This window comes from Alternaria triticimaculans, assembly GCF_023758025.1.
Source record: "Alternaria triticimaculans strain BMP 0046 chromosome Unknown scaffold_1, whole genome shotgun sequence".
Lineage (NCBI taxonomy): Eukaryota > Fungi > Ascomycota > Dothideomycetes > Pleosporales > Pleosporaceae > Alternaria > Alternaria triticimaculans.
In genome coordinates this window covers 4,022,705-4,043,764 of record NW_026055958.1, presented here as the reverse complement: position 1 = coordinate 4,043,764, position 21,060 = coordinate 4,022,705, and the positions used below count along the sequence as shown (strand labels likewise).

The window sequence follows — 21,060 nt, the reverse complement described above, 5'->3', positions numbered from 1 at the left end:
TAGAACAAAGTAGGAACAAGAGAAAGGAACAGCCTAAGCAGTGATCTCGGCGATCTTGGCCTTGACGCGCTCCTCCTTCTCGGCCTTGGTGAGCTTCTTGCTCCTGTACTTCTGCGACTCGGCCTTCCACTCGTCCTTGGACTTCTTGGGGGCCTCGCCCTCCTCCTTCTTCCAGGGGTCCTCACGGATCTGCTTGTGTGCGTCCTGGTACAGCTCCTCAAGACCGTCAGCCTCGATGTCGTCATCGATGTAGCCGCTGAACTGAGACTTGTAGCGCTCCTCGTCGTCGTCGGCGAGAGTTTCCATGTACTCAGCGACGTGACCACCGAAGATGTACTTGCGGAGGGTCTCGGCGTCGAGCTCCTTGCCTTCCATGTCGTATCCGGGGAAGCGGTTCTCGGAGTGGGGGACGAAGACACCACCGTCGGAGCAGCCCTTCATGGCACCGAAGACACGGGCACCGGTGGAGGTGCGGGTGAGACCGACATCCAAGAAGACCTTGAATGGGCGGCGCTCCTCGCCGTCAACCTCGGCGGCCTCGGTGAGGGTGAACTCACCGTCAGCCTCCTCTACACCAACGAAGTCCTCGTCAAGCTCGAGCTTCTTGAGGACACGGCGGGCAAGGAGAAGACCGGTGGCGTAGGCGGCGGACCAGTTGGTAAGACCGTGGGTGATGCCGTAAGCCTTGAGCTCGTGGGCACTGGATTGTTGTTAGTCGAGTGTCTACAGAAGCGGAGTCGCCGGGACGTACTAAGCAGCCATGAAGACCTTGTCACCGCCAATCTCGGAGTGGACAACTTGGCAGATGATGTCCTTGTTGGTGAAACGGACGACGAGGCGGTACTTGGGCGCATTGTACTTGTTCTTGGCCTGGGTGATCAACCGCTTACGGGCGTAGTAGTCGGCTGCAGATTGTCAGAGAAGTCGCGGCTTGAACAGTTCACTGGATACGTACTCTTTCCCTGCCTGCGGCGCTTGTACTTGACTTGGTACCGCGAGAAGTAGGCATCGTTCTTCTGGAGCTTGGACTTTTGACAGAGTCAGCGATTGGCGCTTCAAACCCGCATTCGAAGCATCTCGCAAAGACTCCACTCGACTTTCGTCGAAGCGGGGTTGCCGTATGGCAATGGAATGGAGGGGTGCATTGCGGGCGCAATTCAGGGCGTACTTACGAAAGGCATCTTGACCTGCTGTTAGTTGAACTGGCTGGAGAGAAAGTTCGGTGTTGCAGAACGACGATATTGAAGTGGGCAGGAGGCGCTTGGACCATGCATTAAGCGATGCGCAAGTCGCGACTTCCCCAAGTTCCCAGGTGGGTGACCATGCGACTAGCATGAGGTGGGTGACCACACCTGAGCATCTTCCAAGGCTGGTTCTAGATAGTGGCTGTAGAGACGTGTCCGGGTTCCTAGATTATGAATGATCTTCGAGTGCAGTGATGTCAATCGTCGTATGTATGAGCTGTTGAGGAAGAAACCTCTTTGGTACCCCAGACCTGCAGCGCCATGCGGTATGTAGCATATCTTATATGGTGTGCATCACTTCTATCTTCTTCCTACTACCTGTATGTAGTGATCTTATAATCTTGAAGACATCAAATGCCTGCATTTCAAGTTGTGAGCCTCGCATGCCCGTTTGAGTGCTCACGGACCCCTGGCCAACCATGCGCCCCGCCAACGTCGTCAACCTCAAGGCAGGCAGCCCCGAGCTACGGCCAGCTTCCAACATCCACTCCTTCAGCCCCAACAACCCTTTCGAGCTTTGCACAGGATGGCTGAAGCTCCCATTGGTATGCGCAGCTGCCTCAGCTACATGTGAAGCTCTACTTACCCTCCAATTAGTCCTCGATGGCGGTACCGGTTTCCTCAAGGCGGGTTACGCCGGACAGGTATGTTCTATACAACGCGGCAGACAGGTCATGGCAAAAGCTAACAGATCCCTCTTTAGAACTTTCCCGACCACCAGTTCCCCTCAATAGTCGGCCGGCCCATCCTGCGAACCGAAGAGCGAGATGGCGGTGACATCCAGCTCAAAGACATAATGTGCGGTGACGAAGCAGCGGCAGCGCGCTCAATGCTTCAGATCACGTACCCTGTATGTGCATCGTCGAGATCTCACGCTGCCTCCGAGCTAACGCTGTCTTGTCGGTAGATGGAGAATGGTATCGTCAAGCGCTGGGATGACATGCAACACGTCTGGGACTACACCTTCCACGACAAGATGAAGCTCGACACTACCGGCCGCAAGATCCTCCTCACCGAACCGCCGATGAACCCGCTCAAGAACCGCGAGACCATGTGCGAAGTCATGTTCGAGCGATACGGATTTGGAGGTGTATACGTGGCGATCCAGGCTGTCTTAGCTCTATACGCGCAGGGATTGTCATCTGGTGTGGTCGTCGACTCGGGAGATGGTGTCACGCATATTGTTCCTGTATACGAAAGCACTGTCCTAAACCATCTCACACGCCGTCTCGATGTCGCTGGACGCGACGTGACCCGCAACCTCATCGCCCTCCTCCTGCGGAGAGGTTACGCTCTCAACCGAACCGCCGACTTCGAGACCGTCCGTCAAATCAAGGAGAAGCTCTGCTACGTCTCATACGATCTTGAGTTGGACCAGCGCCTTAGCGAAGACACAACTGTGCTGGTGGAATCCTACACTCTACCTGATGGTCGTGTCATCCGGGTTGGCAGCGAGCGCTTCGAGGCTCCCGAATGTCTGTTCCAGCCGCATCTTGTGGACGTTGAGCAGCCCGGTATCGCTGAGTTCCTATTCAACACCATCCAAGCGGCCGACGTCGATGTCAGGAGCAGTTTATACCAAGCCATCGTGCTCAGTGGCGGTAGCAGCATGTACCCAGGTCTGCCAAGTCGGCTAGAGAAGGAGCTCAAGCAGCTGTGGCTCACCAAGGTCTTGGGCGGAAACCCGGAGCGACTCAACGTGGGTACACACCTACTATGCCGGCTAAACTCTGCTAACACATATACAGAAATTCAAGGTCCGCATCGAAGATCCCCCACGGCGAAGGCACATGGTGTTCCTCGGTGGAGCTGTGCTCGCGCATATCATGGCCGACAAAGAGAACATGTGGATATCAAAGGCAGAGTGGGAGGAACAGGGCGCGAAGGCACTGGAGAAGCTGGGCGCGAGATGATACTAGGGAAAGCATACAGCGACATACATCAACCAACAAATCCAAATATCTCACGACACGACCTGCGTACCGCGAATAGTATGAGTGACCCGAGACATGTCGCTGGTGATTTACTACCTGTCACACCTTCTCAAAGCGGTCTTGTTTGCCGCGATTTACCTCGGTGTTCCATAAGCAGCCTCAATCTCCATTGCTTTTGCCTATTCCCATGCTAATGCGTGCGCCGACTCATTGTGGCCGAGCTCCTCCGGCGGCTGCATTGCTTCATCTACCTGAGCCGCACGCGGGAGATCTACCAAGCTGTACAACAGTACAACTTCTCCATCGCAAGTTGACGCATTGACGTGATACCCAAACAACTGCTCTGATAGCCGCGCTAAGCTCTGTCCTCTGGTGCCCAAGCCAAACTACGTGACAGCATCGCATCGCGGCGAGCAAAGCCGGACCCTCTCTAGAAGAACATCACATACATTAAAGTTCGTGCGCTGGCGTCATCGGTCAGCGCTCAGTAGACCATGGAAGAATTGTGTGTAGGAGCGGCTTCGGCGGCTGTCCCTTCAGGCGGTATTTCCGCATGTTGGGTAATATGGGATTGTGCAGCGTTCTTTGTACCGTGCGAGCGGCTCTCCCTCCAGATAATATCGCACGTATATTCTTCGGCGATGTTAGGGTGAACTTCGGGATAGACAGAGAAAAAGGCGCATGATGGATCACGATCGGTTCACGTCGTTACATCCAGCCAATATGTGCATGCCCTTTTGCGAAGAATGTCGCAGTTGTGCTGCACAGGTGGAATGCGCTTGGCGTTGCGCGCAATGTGGTGGTGTCATGTCTTGTAGGCGCTACCGTTTGGTCTCATCAGACCGTACTTTGGAGAGCACGCGCGCGGACGTGAAAGAAAAAAGACGTTGCTGCAACCTGGCGCAGGGCTCTGCTGCAGATGCAACGGTACCCTATCACACCCTCCACGGCGCTGCAGGGCAATGGAGGGCAGTTTGCAATGCTGTCTTCGCACCACGCGTTTAGCGCCGGGCATTCTAAGGCGGGCACGTGTTCGGTCTTAATCATGAGCCGGGCATGCTGCACTGCGTCATAACGGAACAAGCTGCTCAAGCTGCTTAGGCGTGTTGGACGATTCGCATGGCTAGCGAGGCAGGAATTCAGCGCCCCGCCCAAACCGCGAAACCAAGGCCTGCGCGGTGAAATGACGAGATTATAGCGCCTGCTATCATGGCGCGCCTCGCTGTAGCGGCCTTGTCCTCCGTCGGTACTAGCTATGTAAAGGCCGCTGTGTACCAGTTATCCTATTCACTGTTAGATTAGCTTTCAACCCTCCCTCCTCTGCGCCGCCCTCAGACTAGCCGACGCACTGCTCCATCTTACTTTATTGTGGACCCAGGTTTCGGGAAAACACACGCGCCATCTGTACTCCGCCATAACCGGCCCGCAGCCACCTGTTGCAACTGATAGACACCGGCTTGGTGTGCTGCCAGTAGCAGGCGCCTGTGCTTCCACCACATTGAAACGGGGTCCACTTGAGCCGTGCATCAGGCTCGTTACCCTCTCAGGAACGATTACCGCACGACGGTGCGCCTTCAAGCGGAAGATCAACGCTGTACCTTTCCATTAAGATCGGCTACCATCCCCGAGCCCTGCCACCAAGTCCCAAGCCTCTGCTGGACCCTCCCGCTGCTAGATATATTAGACACCGCCGCTGCTCTGTGCTTTGCTGCCTGCAAGCACGGTACTCCATCTTTCGATTATCCCTCTCCTCGCTGTCATTCAGGAGAAGTTGATATAACAACTCACCGGAGCCGCACCCTTCCTTCCTCCAGGTGAACGCGAGATATACTCGCCACACGTCATATGCGATCTCCGCCAACGTCGCCTTCCCTTTCGCGAGTCATCTTCAGATCCGACACCTCTCACCAGAACATGTCTTCTCGAACTGCCGACCGCAGCATGCCTGCCATCAGCTCGCCTCTCTCGCCCAGATCACAGCCTCTCGATATTCCTTCCCAGGCTCGACGTCGCCCAGCCATGAACCCACGACAGTCCAGCAACACCGGCCCCGCTGCACACCTGAGGCTTCCTTCTCTGCCCCGCTTCCACCCAGCAAACTACGCTTCATCCCAAGGCTCAAGTCATGCAAACACGCCTACTGCTGGTCCTGACAGCCCCAACTCGCCCGCTTCGCCTCGATCATCCAACAGGCAGTACGAGGTTCAGAGACAGATGTACCTCTACCAACAACAACTCCTCGCCAACACCAGCCGTCAACACAGGGGCTTTGGACCGAAGCCTACCAGCCCGCGTCTGGAGCCACTCGCCAGCCCTGGGGTAGTCACTCCCTTGGAACTCGAAGAAGACGCTGGTGGTTACCTTACCGCCGGTGTGAGCCGTGCCGAAGCCGACCAGCACGTTGAGAAGTACATCCGCGAGGAGGCTCGTCGAAGGGGAGAGTACTCTCCTGGCCGTGCAACCTCCGTTGGTGGCCATTGACTATCCCGCCACCAGCAAAAGCAAACACACCACCACTCAAGCACTGGCACTCGGGCACGGCACCGAAACAACTAGCCGCTCTACGCCTTTCTATTCGTCAAGCAATTTCGGAGTTATATCACCTACGGCACGGAGCATCAACGGCGTTCATCATCCTCATCACCATTACAAACAAACATAAAAAACCAGCACACGAATCGTACACAAACAATAGACGGAGAACGGATGGAACGGCTCGTTCTAGCAAACACGGACTCGCAACATTCTTCTTCTTCAACCACACACTCCAAGTGCTGGAGCGTGGCAACCCGATCGCTTTTTCTCAAATACCCAACTATGCGTTTTTCATCCTCGGAGTATACAAACGTACCGCATGCATGCATCTCGCCTGTCCATAGCTTCACTGTAAGCGCTCCACCAGTTGGTGTCGAGCTGGGCAGATGACGGGTCTTCTTTTGTTTCCTCATGTAGCTAGCAATGACAATTCAACTCTATCCCATTCATCATATCATTTTTCGCCTCCGTGATGCATGCAAGAATGCCTTGATCTACAATCTCACAAATCTCACCCAAGAAACACTGCCACCTCCTCCCTCCCTCTCCGCCATATCCAGAGGTACAACCCGAGCATGCCGACCTACCCGACTCATGTCCTCCCTTCCCCATTCTTTCGCCCCCATTAAAAAATCACGCCCCTCCACTTGCCCACCCCGTATCCTTTTACCCAGCATGCCAGCGCGCGCCGGCCACATTCGCCTCTCTGAAACACGCGATCAGCTGCTAGCCGCCGAAACCAGCGGACGTGTGTACAGACGTGTACTGAGTCGCTGTTACCACCGCTAACGTGATTCCCTGCACTTTCCTAATGTAATCAACCACGGCAATGAGAAATGCAGAATATTCCCCACATAACTCCATAGTTACTAAGGTTGCAAGCCAACGCATCGTAGCGTCCACTAGACCCGTGCGAGCGGACCCTGATTCTTTCTTTGCAGTTTGGAAATCTCCTAATCTGCTGGAGGCATCCAATCCGGCTTTGCATTGGCAGTTTTAATCATGGGCTACTACTATGTGACCAAGGTCCGCTACCGCTGTGGTTGCAGTTGCACTCTCGCTTCGCATCCAGCGGCACTTACCACCACATTTCCGGGTCAATCGTGATTTCGAAAAATCAAGGGAAAGGGATAGTCGAAAAGCAGGTTTAGACGGCCCGTTGACCACATGTTTCGATCATCGCCAACACATGGCCATATATCAGCTGAGATATCGCTGTTCATGTTGATCATTCGACGGCGACATTGGCGTGGTCCGCCATCGCCGTTCGCGTAAACCTGCATGTGTTTGCGAACAAAGGAAGATGGTCTAACTAAAGATCATCCTTCTATTCTGAATGGGTGATGGGGGATGTGAGATTTGCCAAGCGCAAAGTGCCCCGCAGTGCTGTGAAGGATCTTCATGGTGGATTGCTGCTTGGGGTGAAGTGTGCCGGGTGGGTGATCTTGGCCCGGAAGGGGTTTGGACGTGATGCTTTCGAGGGGAACCGTGATTGATGTGTTGCATGTTGCGCATGGGTGCTTGTTTCTGCGGGAATATGCATGTGTTGCGCATATTGTTTGTGTTGTTGAGGTTAAGGCCTTGCTGTACAACAAATGTGCTGGTAATCTCCTTCTCTTTGTTGTCCTAAACCCACATCTACCCAACGCAAGCTGCACTAGAGATAAAAGTTGGACTGCGTTTAGTTTGCCAGCACATGCTATTTTTGCACAGCCCGCTCAAGATCGCAAAGGAATGCTACAGAAAAAAAAGGGTCTTTCTTATCGCCGTGTTATTTCGTTTTGGGGCCGGCTTCCCTGCGTCTTTTGATACGAAAGCCGTTGGTTGGTGTGGTGTGGTAGACTTGTGCCCCGTGCGCCTTCCTTCACGGATCTAAGATGCCGAGTAAATGCCATGTGTGTGGGTCAAGAGTTATGCAGGGATTCGGCATCGGTTGTTTGCGAGCTCCCGGGCATCGATGCTGTTGTCAGTAAATATGTGGTGCGCAACGGTCGTGGCACCTTGATGACGCGTGATGAAGGAAGTGATGCAGCGAGAGACGCGTGTATATGCTGGGAGAGCCAGGGAAACCTCGAGATAGAGGAAGTGGTGCGATTGTAGCCTCTTACTCGTGGACCGCCGAGATGATTGCAGATCACGTGCGTGCGTCCATGAAGATCAGGGAAATCAACTCGAAGATACTACTCGCTTGGTCGTCCGTCTTGAGTCGACATTGCAGTAGTTGCATTCGAGCCAATCGCTCGTACTCCAGGGTAGATTAGAGCCGCGCCTGCTACTCGTCATTTGTCGCAAGTCGCTGCTCTATCGTCCAATGCCTTGGGTTCGGTTACTATACAATGAGTTAGAGCATGATTGGTGCAGTAGTACGTGCATGTCCAGGTAATGATGAGTAACCGGTGGTATTTTTCAAACTCCACAAGACGGCACACGATAGGTATTTCGTATCGACTCTGCCTCCACTTCACGAGGCGCGAGAGGCATTAGCGTACGCTGCCCAAGTCAACCCGCTGAACTCTGTCAGTTGTTAGCATACCAAGTACGACGCACGTGGCCGTACGTTTGCCGCTCTTTCACCGCTTGCTCTCCCATTGCGCCTCTCACGCCATAATCTTGCGAAATTTGGTTCGAACCGTAGCTAGTGTTATTTCAGGATGATATGACGACACACGAATCGAAGGCCCAAGAATCGGGTCGTCGTCGGACCCTCGTCTGGGAGAATGTCGACTCGATTGTCGCAAAGAGTCAGGTCCACATCTTACTCCACAGTCTGCGCGATTTGTAAGTCGAACATAATTCAGGAACGTCCGGGAGCGATGGGGATGTGTTTCAGGAACGCCAATCATTTCGCATGTGGAAGGCACTGGGGATCGAAAAGTCAAAATGACGATTGAATAAAACTACGTCAGCGGCGGTCGCGCTGGGATCTGGTATGCGCAAACAAGGCTAGTCCTCATGCAGTTAGACTCCCTCCGCTCTCCGCTGCTCCTTTAGATAATGGATACCTCAAGATGCAAGAGCATGTAAACATCAACAATCTTACCATCGCGATAGTCCGGACATACACTTCGATGATGCGGCGCTCCACACAATCTCGAAGTCATCTTAACAATGCATCGGGAGTCTCCCTTAAGCCGCCTCACAGCTGAACTTTCTCCACATCATAACGACCACGGAAATGCAGTGCGCACATCAACAACTATCTTCCACAACCCCACTTGAGAGCCGCATCATCTGCGACCCCGCAATGCCGTGTGGGCTTTTGTGGAGGGTGTGGTCAGATCCTCTCACCGACTTCTCGTCTTACCAACCCGTCGGCTCGCAGTGCGTAGTCAACTTATGCAACGATTGATCCAGAAGGTTAAGCTCAGATTGCATCGTCATCTTCGCCTGCACCTATGCGTCATTGTTGACATCAACAGGCGGACAAGTACAATCACGGAACACCGTTGTTTTCCCGGGTGGGCGCGGGCCACTTCACCGCTGGCTTCCCATTAATGGTACAAGGAATGCATGGAAAAAGACACATGCTCAAGAGTCCATCCTAGATGCGGTCAAGTACTACATGCATGGAAACCTTTCTCGTCTAGGCATGGCATAGCGGGGAAACCTGCAATATGCAACTGCGCCAGGTCTCCCATCAATAGCATGAACTCACGCAGGAGACTGTTTCGTCATGGATTATGAAGAGACAAGCGTCGAGAACATCAGCGTGGGATGTTGACCCAAGAATTGGGAGCAACCGACAAGGTACCTCATCCACCAGGTGGGTATAGTCAAAGTAACCTGACCAGCACTAACAGCCTTGCTTACGACCACAGTAAGAAAACCCAACCACAGCCCAACACAAATCAATGAGCAATCTTCGATCGCAGTATTCCTACAGTCACATGTACCGCTCCTCCACGATCGCGATCGCCAGCATAGATCAGCCGCGTCGGGCCTTTATTATCGGACCGTATAGGGACCCGCCATGCACGAACGGGACATGGATATCTTCGCGGCAACCACGCGTGGGATCAAGCGTCTCAAATTTCTACGCGACTCGGGATTAGTTTCCTTTGGGTGATCAGGCCGTCGGGCATGCCCGCTTTCCTTGCTGCAACGGTTGCGTGGGGTCCTCGAGGATAGCAGGATACAGGCCCATGGCGACGCGCGTTGGTTTGCGGCAAGCTCGCTTGTTGGCTGGGTAATCGTTGCTCGATGGTGAGGTGAGGTCTCCATATTGATGGATACATATGGAGACGACATATGTGGAGGAGTAGAACAATTGTGAGGCTTCAAGAGTAGACGAGCGAGCCGCGTATGGGTACTGTTGCGGTGGCGAAGGACTTCGATGAGCATCTGGTCGGGTGAGGCGGTTGTGACAAAAAATGTGTTGGAGTGTTCTGCATTCAAGTCGATTTGGTGTGTCGGCCATTGCGAACAGATGGCAGCAACGTGTGTGCTTCACCGAACTCTGCTCAGCGAGTGCGTCAGTGGCCTCACCTGGCGACGAGCACTATGAGTTTGTCTGCTCAATGCCCTGGCCAGGTACAGCTTTATATTGTACAACAAGCGCGCCATCGCCAGGATGTTCGTCTTTATCCGCTGGAACACTTTGCGTCAGTCACTTCTGCAACATGTCAACGTCGTCACTAGTCGTTGAATTGGCGATAATTCGCACTCGAGAGGATCTCGACATCGCCGTCAGCGAACACATCGTAGCAATGCGCATATAAATCGTCTATATTGTCAAGTCGAGTCTTCTCTCTCTTCCCCCCATTCTCACAGCTACTATTTTCTTCATCACAACCCCTCAAGCGACCTCCAGAACCATCAATTACATAGATCAACAATCATGCCCCGAAAAAGCTCTCGCAGATCCCGCCGCACAGAAGACCACCCCGACCCCTTCGCAGGCTACGACCCGAACGACCCCCGCGACTATGTAATGAGTCACACAACACACGACGACGGAACCCACGACTACTCTTCAGGCCACATCGATGCACCACGCCGTGGTCGTCGCGGAGAATGGCAGCCGACCTACGACGAAGCCGGTCAAATGGGGTATGCACACGCGGCTTATGAGAACCATATGGGCGGAAGGGCGGCTGGGTGAGTGATCTCGATTCTTCTTTCGCATTGTTTCTTGCCATACTGACATGTATATCTTACTAGATACGGCCGCGGCTACGTCCAAGGCGGACAATACGGCTTTAGGAAGGGAAACTATGATGAGATGTACGATGGATATCAAGAGGGTGCCGATTATGGATACGACAACATGTATCAGCAAGGTGCTTTTCATGGTGATATGTATGGTCGTTATGGGGGCTACGATGACTTCACTGATGGTGGCATGGGTGGGCATGGTGGGTATGACGACTTCCACGGCGGATATGGGGGGTATGAAGGGTATGGCTACGGGGGGTATGATGACTATGGTGGAGGGTATGATGGGTACGACGGTTATGGAGCGTTTGGCGGTTATGGTGGTCATGATGGTCATGGTGGTCATGGTGGATATGGCGGATACAGCTATTACTGAGATCTCATATGAATAGTTAAGTACTGCGTTTGGACTGTTAAAGACAGCCCACGAAATTCTTGTTCGATATCCATAGCTTCATTTAATAAGCAGGGCGATCTCAATTGTTGTCAATCATTGATCTCCAGAATCTGTCATCATTTAGCTCAGGTACTGAGGTGTAGTAAAGCAATGTTTTATATTCTCCAGCAACGACTGTAGTATGGTTTTCTCCCTTTTTTTCTACATGCAAGCTTCGTGATAAGCCCCTGAGGGCAACAAGGAGTGTGAAGAATCGAATGCTACTTCTCCGATGTAGTCCATAAAGACCTTTACACTGCGACCGGAATCCTCATCCTGCTTTGCGTCTTCTGTACACCTCTGCCGGGCCGACGTTGAAGTACGATGTTTTGCTGGCACAGATATCGGCATAAGGCCGAGTGTTGGCGCAGACGCATGCAACATAGCACCTGCAGGTAAGACGGCAAGCCAGGTTGCAGGGCGAATCTGATCCAATATCGATATCTGTGCTAACGCACTGGCGATCGCCTTCTTTGGTCCTGCCGACGGAGCGCACTGTGGGTCGGGCGACCCCTTGTGAAGCATCTTGCCCCGTTGGGTGGAAGAGAGGCTCGCAGCCAAAACGTGGTACGTACTCAGTAGGAATAATCCCTACGGTATCATAAGACAAGAGATCAGTCGTATCCGTTGTTGCCAGTGCCTATCTGACTGGCGAAAGCCGTAGAAACGCTACGAGCATCGTCATCCTCAAAGCCACCAAGTCCACTGCGCAGACCGCGACCAGCACCGAAGCCAGTGCCAACGTTGGGACCCTGGCGGGTAGTCTCTACGTAGCGGTTGAGACGGTCAGACTGACTAAGGGAGGTCGGCTTGTTGTAGTCGTTCAAGCTCAGGCCAGACAGGCTGATACCGCCCGGTGCATCGCTGCGAGTATCGGTAAGCTCGCTAGCGGCGACCGACTCACCAGCCACGCTTGCAGGCGCGCCATTCTTGCCCTTACCGTTGGGGCGACCAGGAAGAGGCCATGACTCCTGGAAGTTGGAAAACATGGGAGGGTAGTTGGAGGGAACACCGACACCACCAAGAGCAGAAGAGTGGACCGAAGAGACGTCATCTGGGATGTAGCCGACGATTGAGCCGTTGTCGTTGTACTCCTGGCGAGGCTTGTTGCCGTTGAAGCCAGCTTGACGACCGGAAGTCATAGCATTGGCGTGCTGGTAGGCCATCTGGTAGCGCTGAGGACCACGGTAAGTCTGCTTCGGGCGGCTGAACTGCAGAAGCGAAACCTGCAAGTTGGTCAAAGGACCCTCAACAAGGCAGTTACGCTCCTTAAAGTGGAGAAGAAGGTAGTGCCATAGCGGATGCTTCGACAGGACCTTGGGGTTGCCCAGAATAACGAGACCGTACTTGGCTCGGGTCAAGGCGACGTTGAGACGACGAGGATCGCTCAAGAAACCAATACCCTGGTGGTCGTTGGAACGAACACAAGATAAGATGATGAAGTCCTTCTCACGACCCTGGAAAGCGTCGACGGAGGCAACTTCGACTTCCTTGTAGTTTTCCTTCTTAAAGCTGCCTGTTGCCTGCATGGAGCTGACAACGTAACTACGTTGACCTTCGTATGGAGTGATGATACCGATATCGCCAGGTTGTACACCAGCCTTGAAGAAGCGGGTGACAATCTTTTCGACGTTCTGAGCCTCGGTACGGTTGAGGTAGGATGTTCCAGAAGCTGAGATTTCTTCGGCACCGAGGTTGGACCAGAACATCATGGGGCTGTCGACGACGGGCCAGGGGAAGTCGACATCGCGACGGATGCGCTCCTGCATGGTGACACCGTTCTGAAGAGAACCCTCGTAGAACATGTTCGAAGGGAACTCGGACAGACAAGGATGCATACGGTACTGAACCTGAAGGCGAATAGGAGAGCATCCCAGAATGACGAGACGCTCGAAGAGAGACTGGTTGAGACCAGCTGTTGCGGCCTTCTTATTCATGATGACAGGTCCAAGTTGCTGGTGATCACCAACAAGTACGACCTGCTTACATCCTAGTACCAAGGGAATCATGCACTCTGGCTCGGCTGACTGTGTCGACTCATCGATGAGGACGGTGCGGAACTTCAACTTGGAGAGACGAGGATCACCAGCACCGACGCAAGTGCAGCAGATGACATCGGCTGCGTTCAGAATCTCGCGCTCCGCTGCTCGGGTAAGCTGCTTGAACTTCTTCTCATCCTGGCTTGACAATTCACCGACATCGCTCTTCAACTGGTTCAACTTGTTGAGCTCGACGTTGGTATCGTTCATGCGGACCTGCTCGTGAAGGGAGAGGAATCCAACGGGAGATTCAACATCCTCCCTAGACTTAGCGGTCACACGAACGGTCTTCAACCCAGTAAGATGAATACGTTCGCACAACTGGTCAACAGCGACGTTGGAGGGCGCGCAAACCAAAACTTGACTGCCACTGATCTTGCAGAGATGGTAAATGATAGTGGCAGAGGTGACAGTCTTTCCAGTACCGGGAGGACCTTGGATCAAGCTGAGTGGCTTTTGTAGGACGCTCTTTACCGCATTGATCTGACTGGCGTTCAATTCAGGAAGACCTGGAACGCTGAACTTGCGAGGAATCTGGATCTTCATGGGTGCGGAAGCAACCTCGTGGCCGAGAAGACGATGGAAGATGTATCCCGACACGCTCATCTCGTCGATGGCAAAAGTCTTCATGGCGTGTTGCATACGGTCGAAAGAGGTGGCCTTCCAGACGTAGTCGGCGCTGAAGTTGTGGGTGCACTCGGTAGGGACGGACTTGTGGTCGCCCTTGGTGCGAAGCTCAATCGTCACCTCATCGGACTGGTTGTTTGGGATCTTGATGACGTATCCAACACCTTCCCAGTGTGGACGGAGTTCTCCTGTATAGCGCAAGCGCATCTCGTCGCCGACTGCGAGCTTGACGTCGCCCAGCTCGAGCTTGGGGAGGATGAAGCTAGCCGTGTGCTTGTTGTTCAGGGCCATGTCCCAGCGAACGACGAGGTTATCCTGCGACTGCGACTCCTTCAGCTTGCGATCATAGTCGGCCTCGATCTTGACTAGGGGACCAAAGACGTTCTGGTATTGGAAGGCGTCATCGTAGCGCAGCAGGACCTTCGCGATAACCTCCTCTTGACCAGCGCCCTTCTCAAGATCGGCAATTGTAGCATTCGCGTTGTCCTTCCAGAGCTCTTCGAGTTTCGCGATCGTCTGGGGGCTGAGGTGGCGGGCGCGGAGCTGCTCCTGGTCGGTCGGGGCAGGTACGAGCCAAGGGAGGAAGGAGCGGTCCTCAATGAGCGGCTGCCAACGCGACACGTCCCAGTTCATGTCCTTTTGCGAGGGCATGGAGGCGCATGGCTGGCGACATAGAAGGACGACGACGGTGTCTGATTTGGCGGGGATGAAACCGAGAAGGAAGACGTTCTTGGTACCGCAGTTGTAGCATTCGAGCGTCGTGTCGCCAAGCGAGGAGGCGGGGTGGAGCTGGACTTCCTTGTGACGGGCCCGGACGAGATGGTTGATGATATGCGAGGACGACGAGTTGCCACGGGCGCTGCAGAACCACTTGCTGCAGGCGAGACACTTAACGACGCTGCCGGCGTTGTGAATACCACAGTATGCGCCTAGTCGGGATATTAGTATGCCTCTCATTCCCTCCCAACCCATCATTACCTACAAGCGTGTGCTGGTAGCTCGACCTCTGCGTCTTCCGCCCGCATAGCAGACTGGCCGTTGCGTCCACCGACTGGCATGCTGGCCATGCTCTCCAGGTCGTCTTCATCGTACTCCTCGTCATCATCAGCGCGTCGCCTACGCGAAAGACCACCGCGTGCAAGATCGCCGTCGAGGATGCCCTCGTCTACATCACCCGCGTTGATGGTGGCAGCCGAGTCGGACACCAGGTGGTTGCCCATGTGCGTGAAGGCGCCCTCCATGATGAAGGTTCGCGTCCAAGGCTCCCTGGTTTATTCGAAATTTGTGGGGTCGGGTTGAGAGTTTCGGGCGCAGTTGCTGCCGGGGATGTCGTGGGTGGTTTGTGATCAGGTCGACTGCTCACACCATTTCCAGCGGGAGGTTGTGTGGTAGCGCTTGGCGTGTTTGCGCGCGCAAGTGGTGGTGGCGGCGAAAGATTGTGTCTCAAGGTTGCAGCAATTCAGCGGGGTCGGAACGTCGGAGCACAAGGCTTAGCGCGTTTCTTACCTGAGGCATCGCTCTTTCCTCCACAATACACTCACTCTGCCATCAAGACCATAGCTCGAGCCTCGTCTCTTTCCTTTCTCCTTCCACCGCCCAATACCGCCATTTCATACATCCAGTCAGTTCAAGGCCTGCATCTGTGGCAGTGGCGCTCTGCTAGGTTTCACAACGGCTTTTGATCGTCACTGGAATGACCTGCAGCAGAGCCGCATTAATGGACCCTTGATTCTAGTGCCAACGTCTTTTGTACGGTTGTGTCGAAACCATACGCCCCTCATGCACGCCATCTTTGGACTTCTTACTTGCGAGGTTCGATACAGTGCGAGCTGAGGAATCCGTGATTGCTGCTCGACCATGTCTGTAGTAATGGTTCACGGCTTTGACCGGTTTCTCATGCTGCAGAAGACATCACTCACATTTATCGCATTCATTCGCTTGTATGACGTCAAATGTGGCAGTAAGTTACGAGATTCTATCATAGCCTTCCCCCATCCGCCAACTCAGAGGTCTTACCAGTCAACCCAAATGTGGCTTTCACAATGGTCGAGTAATGGTGCTCGGCTCACGTTAACCGAATACTCTATTCAACTCGAAAAGACAGGTCTTCACGGCTTGCAGAACAATTCCCAAGAGCGATTGAACACCATCGACGACGTTAGCCAACTCCGACAAAGCCCGAGGTGCGACCACAGTTCGTGTCGCATTCTACAAAAAATCGAAGTAGAAGTACAACTCGTCTTGCATACTACCTACTTGCTAAGATATCATAGTGTGTATCCAGCAACTTGGAAATGCGACACGAATTCTAGCCACCCCTAGTGACACCTTTCCTACGAAGCGAGCATTTCCACCCCCACGTCTGTGTAACGGTACAACGTCAATGTACTGATACATGACGATATATTCAGTCTCTTTACATCGATGCTGCGTACTGCCGACGCGATACGATGCCAACCCGCCGAGCACTATCGCCGGAGAGCATCCGAGTGCCCCACACCTACTCATTGGAAGTGGCGGCAGCCGCAGTATCCACACGGGTAGACTCGTTGGTTCCAGGAGACAAGGCAACAACGTGCCGCACGGGACTGGCCGAATAATCGATCACCGCTTCTTTACCTTATGCGGGGTGCAATTTTGCGGCACGACTTGCATGCGTTTCTACCACTGGCATTGCCTCCAAGCCGCATGCGCGCACTGTATCAGCCAGCCTGCGATATAGTTTTAGCAGGGGTGGCGTTACCTCCAAGCTGCAAGCCACTACTTCATGACTTTGGCTGCATGGGCTCAGAAAACTTTGCGAGGTACGTCGGTCCATGTGTATCGCAAATTCACAATATCTAACGACAATGGCGTGCGACCCGAAATACGTAAACAGCACATGTTACGTCTTGGCTGAGGCATGAAACTTCTCCGTATGATGCCGCGAGGCTACGTGTACACGTTATGGTCCACGCGCAGCTTACTCCGTCGCTTCGCTGAAGGATAAGGCCCCAGACTATTCGATATTACGGCGGGCTGAAGTAACAGGAGTGAAGCAACATGATCGACTGTACCGCGCCAATGATACCTGGCGCATTGAAAACCACGCCATATGCAGCCGGCTCGAACAGTCGTGTCATAGATAACCACATCAACATCATCGAATGAGCTTCGTACTCAGAATGTCGATCGACACTTGGGCCATCAGAATCAATCACTCTATGTTGATTGATCACCTACTCGCGGCACTTGCGGCTTCAAGAGGTGAACAAATATACCGGCTACCTGGATATATGTTAGTAAGCAGTCTCTTCTCTGACCTACAATGCCTATTGAGACACGAAGATCCCTACCACCGTACTGCAGAACAATCCGAAGTAGGTCATCTCGTCATTATCGCAATGATAATGTCACGCATCTGCAAGCCTCCTGCTAGTCAGCAGCTTATGCACTACGCTCATCTCTCAATCCGATATTTCCGACAATGCGAAGCGAGACACGGCACCATTGAGCTTCATGTTTAATTCCACATGCATATACGATCTCACATCAACTCCATCAGGCGTCGACTTCCTGCGCCTTCATCATGCAGGACGCCTCATTCACAAGATCAACAGCCCACCGGAAGATTTCACATCTGACCGGCTATCAGTTCATGCGCCGCCCCCACAAGAAGTACCACGTTGTTCAGCGCCTGGTTCGCATATCCACTGTGGGACCCTGCTTGGTGAAGACTTTGATGAAGAAATCTTGAGTAACCGCGGCTTGCGCCTGCACAAGTTGATCGGCGAATGCGAAAGGCGCGGGAAGGACATTCCAGCCTCAAGTCAATGGCTTGACGTTCGATCGGAGTACGGCGCCACGTGCGGTAAACACCACGCTGCAAGCCTCGCAGTCAAGGAACAGAGTGGATACCCAGCACCTACCACCGAGTCGAGCGCGCTTATCTCACAAATTGCGGAGTTTACCAATTTCGCAAAGTCCTTACATAGAACAGTTACGCCCCGCAGAAGCGAGGTACCCATACCAAACGCCCCGAGGCTCGTGCGAACTCAGAACTCAGCTTAATGCTTACGAGAGAATCGGAGCATCATCTTCACCGATCAGAAATCATGGTGACACAAATCCGATATGCCTCACCTTTTCGAATCTTCTTTTTTCGGTGCAGTGAACATCCACTCTCAGCCTCGTGCATGCTGCAACCTCCGCAATAGATAGTGTAATCGGTCCTACTCCACGGTCATACAGCATCGTAAACGCAAGGCACAACACCCACCTGCCTTTCCCGCTGCTACATACCCATCACACAGCATACTCGTGACATGTAAAACACATCGGATCACCATCCGAGCAAATAAACATTCGAACAAATCACGCATGGCAGTTCTCAGCTCCGCATCCACCCGCCTCGCAGGGCAGTCGTACATGAACACGTACATGAAAGCTCGGCCCCGCAATGCTTTCCAAGATTTTCTCGCTCAAGCGACAGTCGCATTCGTGATAGCTCTTGCCAGGCGAGCCATTCACGTACGGAGGCAGTGACATCCACATCGTAAATGTCTCGCATATGTTCTGCATGCTTTCGCATCCACCATCTCCGATGCCCAATGTGTGCCTCAAGCCCAAGATCTCCTCCGAGAGGTTGCGAGCAGAGCGCCAGCAGCGGGAAACCGAAACTCTACTTACCTAACCAACACGTGCCCTTGTTTACCTACCCGCGACATGCGTGCCCTGCGTGCGTGCGTACGTGCAGCGAGACTTAGCAACACCTCACGCCGAAGGAACGCTGCGTTGCGCTCGGACACTACGTATTGCGTGCATGCTGTGTAACATACTATACATATATACACATGGCTCATGACTCGGTACATGATCCAAGCCCATCTGCATGCTGCACACTGCTCCGTAGTAATCCACGGCCATAGGTCAGAAACGGGAAGGAACGAAACGAAGGAAGGTGGACGAATGCGAAGAGGAGAGCGCACGCACAGCCGCAAAAGACCAGAGTTCGCGTCACACAGGCACAGCCGCAGCCAGGCAGGCAGCAAGACTATTGAATTTTGACTCGTCTTCGTATACTTGAGCTTGAACTTGGTTGAATACGCCATGGAGGTTGTGCAACGTTACCGCGGTGATCGGATCGTGCCGTCCTGGTTCCGCCCTTGGATTTTGCTTTTTCGCGTGTCCCCAACTGCCACGCGCAGGCAGCCAGCCTCGAACGGTTCCTTCCATACTTTCGGTACGGAGGCATCATCACATCATCAGTACAGTAAACACCAACCATCGCGCATCTCCATCCATTCGCGCAAGGCCCACTGCCCAGACCCAATCTCTTCTTTCCCCTTACCTCACCACTTTGCCTCACTTCCTGCTGGCCAGCCTACCTCTCCCACTCAAATCCATGGCCCAGTCCAGCCTCTGCGCCCAAACCACATCCGCAACACCCGCAAGACCGGATAGTGGCTTTTGCGTTCCCGTGCTCTGCGGGGAACTCTGAACCCACACTTCCGTCCGCCGTCACTGGGAACCTACGAAACCAGCGAGCGAAAACAGTTTACGGGCAAGCGGGCGTCGCGCAAGGTTTACACTTTTTTTGCTTTCATCAACCCTACCCGTGCGCCACAGCAGCGGTCCAGATCGACGACCGGCTTTTGCTGCTCTTTTTTCTTTTTTGTCATCGCCAACGGATTAGGTAGCTAGGCTTGTGGATTTCTCCGCACGTTAATTAGAGCGGTACTGTACGGTACTGTTGGTTGCAGATGCAAGTGCATGGTGTTGTCATGATGTAGTGAAGCCGGGGTGCGGAGTAAGACGTGTTTAGTGCTGCATGTGGAGAGTGAGTGTGGGGTGTGTTGGCAGACAGAAGTCATTCATTCATTTTCGCGAAGAAGCTACTGCAATAGTAAAGCGCAGCTGTAGTGTGCGTGCGGATGGTTAAAAGCTTGGAAGAGAACACGAGGTTAGGACGGAAGCTAGCCACGTCAACCACGGCCGTGGTGGCAGGCAGAGGTTAGCTGGAAATGTCATTGTTCAAATTACCATGTCTGCCGTGCGCCATGCGTTGCGGCGGCCTTGTGCGGCTCCGAGGAAGTGGTTGAGAGGGAGCGTAGCTCGTGCTCTCGAGACGAAGATCGTGAACGGCTGCGTCGATCGGGCTGCAAGGCCAGCCCGCTCCCAACCCATCGCCCCTTTCCGCCAGTTCCAGTCCAGCCAGTCTGTCTCCTGAGCAACGGGAATTTTTTTTATGTGGTCATCATTCACGGTGGTCAGAGCATGGAAGCATCGAGAAGGAGGGTTGTGTGGAAATTTGACTTCCAAATCTGCGCAATCGTGGCGCTGAAGCCGTGTGGTATCATTTCTAAATGTTTGTTGAGTGGTATCTTCCTGATGATTAACCTTATCCCACGCCAATGCCATGCCCATTACCCACAACAAGCTAAAGAGCCAAAGAGTGAACATGCGCCAATGCCCACCCCCTCTTCCTTGCAAGACTAGCATGCAAGACCGGGCCGGCCCACGTATAGAAGTGAAGAGAAAAAGATTGCACCAAACCATGTCCTGCATCGAAGCGAAATTGATCGTCCTCTATCGGAAGGAGGAGACGAAAGAAAGAAAACAACCCGAAAAGTCAACAGCCGACCGTCCATGCGAAAACCCCGCACCGCAGGCTCGGCAATTGAAAACAATGCTATGCAAAGCAGTTTTGATGTTGTCGTAGCGTCGTTAAGAGTTTGCTAACAAAGGAAATAAGAGAGAACAGTAGAAGCTTTGTACAGGTAATGATCGAGCGATGAAGCTCAAGAAGCAAGTCTATGGGATATCGCCAAGATGCAGTAACTAAGGTCAAAGTTTGCTCGCCGGCAAACTATCCTTGTTGGTCCCCCATGGTTGAGTGTTGCGCCGATGACCGATGTGAAAACAAAGTATTGGTTGTAGAAACGGGTATATGCTAGAAGCGAAGAGTGGGACGAGGCGATCAGTGTCCAAGAGGACACATGATCAACGATAACTTTTGAGTGCCGAGGCCAAGTTGCGGTTCGATGGAGTTTTGATAGCCGTCGGAAGCGGGCCTGCCAACACAATGCGGTGGCGCCAGGGCGCGGTATTTT

The 21,060-nt window shown here is 53.4% G+C and overlaps 2 protein-coding genes across 2 annotated transcripts; one reads left to right on the top strand and one right to left on the bottom strand.

The window, feature by feature from the left end:
• Positions 1 to 33: 33 nt before the first annotated feature.
• Positions 34 to 1,181, bottom strand: RPL5 (60S ribosomal protein L5; the record flags this gene model as incomplete). Its single annotated transcript, XM_049362007.1, has 4 exons — positions 34 to 700; positions 752 to 905; positions 956 to 1,028; positions 1,173 to 1,181. The coding sequence occupies 4 exons, from the start codon at positions 1,179 to 1,181 to the stop codon at positions 34 to 36; spliced, it is 903 nt and encodes a 300-aa protein (XP_049227290.1).
• A 482-nt stretch (positions 1,182 to 1,663) lies between these two features.
• On the top strand, positions 1,664 to 3,157 carry ARP2_2 (Arp2/3 complex subunit, actin nucleation center; the record flags this gene model as incomplete). Its single annotated transcript, XM_049362006.1, has 4 exons — positions 1,664 to 1,888; positions 1,948 to 2,094; positions 2,152 to 2,943; positions 2,993 to 3,157. The coding sequence occupies 4 exons, from the start codon at positions 1,664 to 1,666 to the stop codon at positions 3,155 to 3,157; spliced, it is 1,329 nt and encodes a 442-aa protein (XP_049227289.1).
• Between the last annotated feature and the right edge of the window lie 17,903 nt (positions 3,158 to 21,060).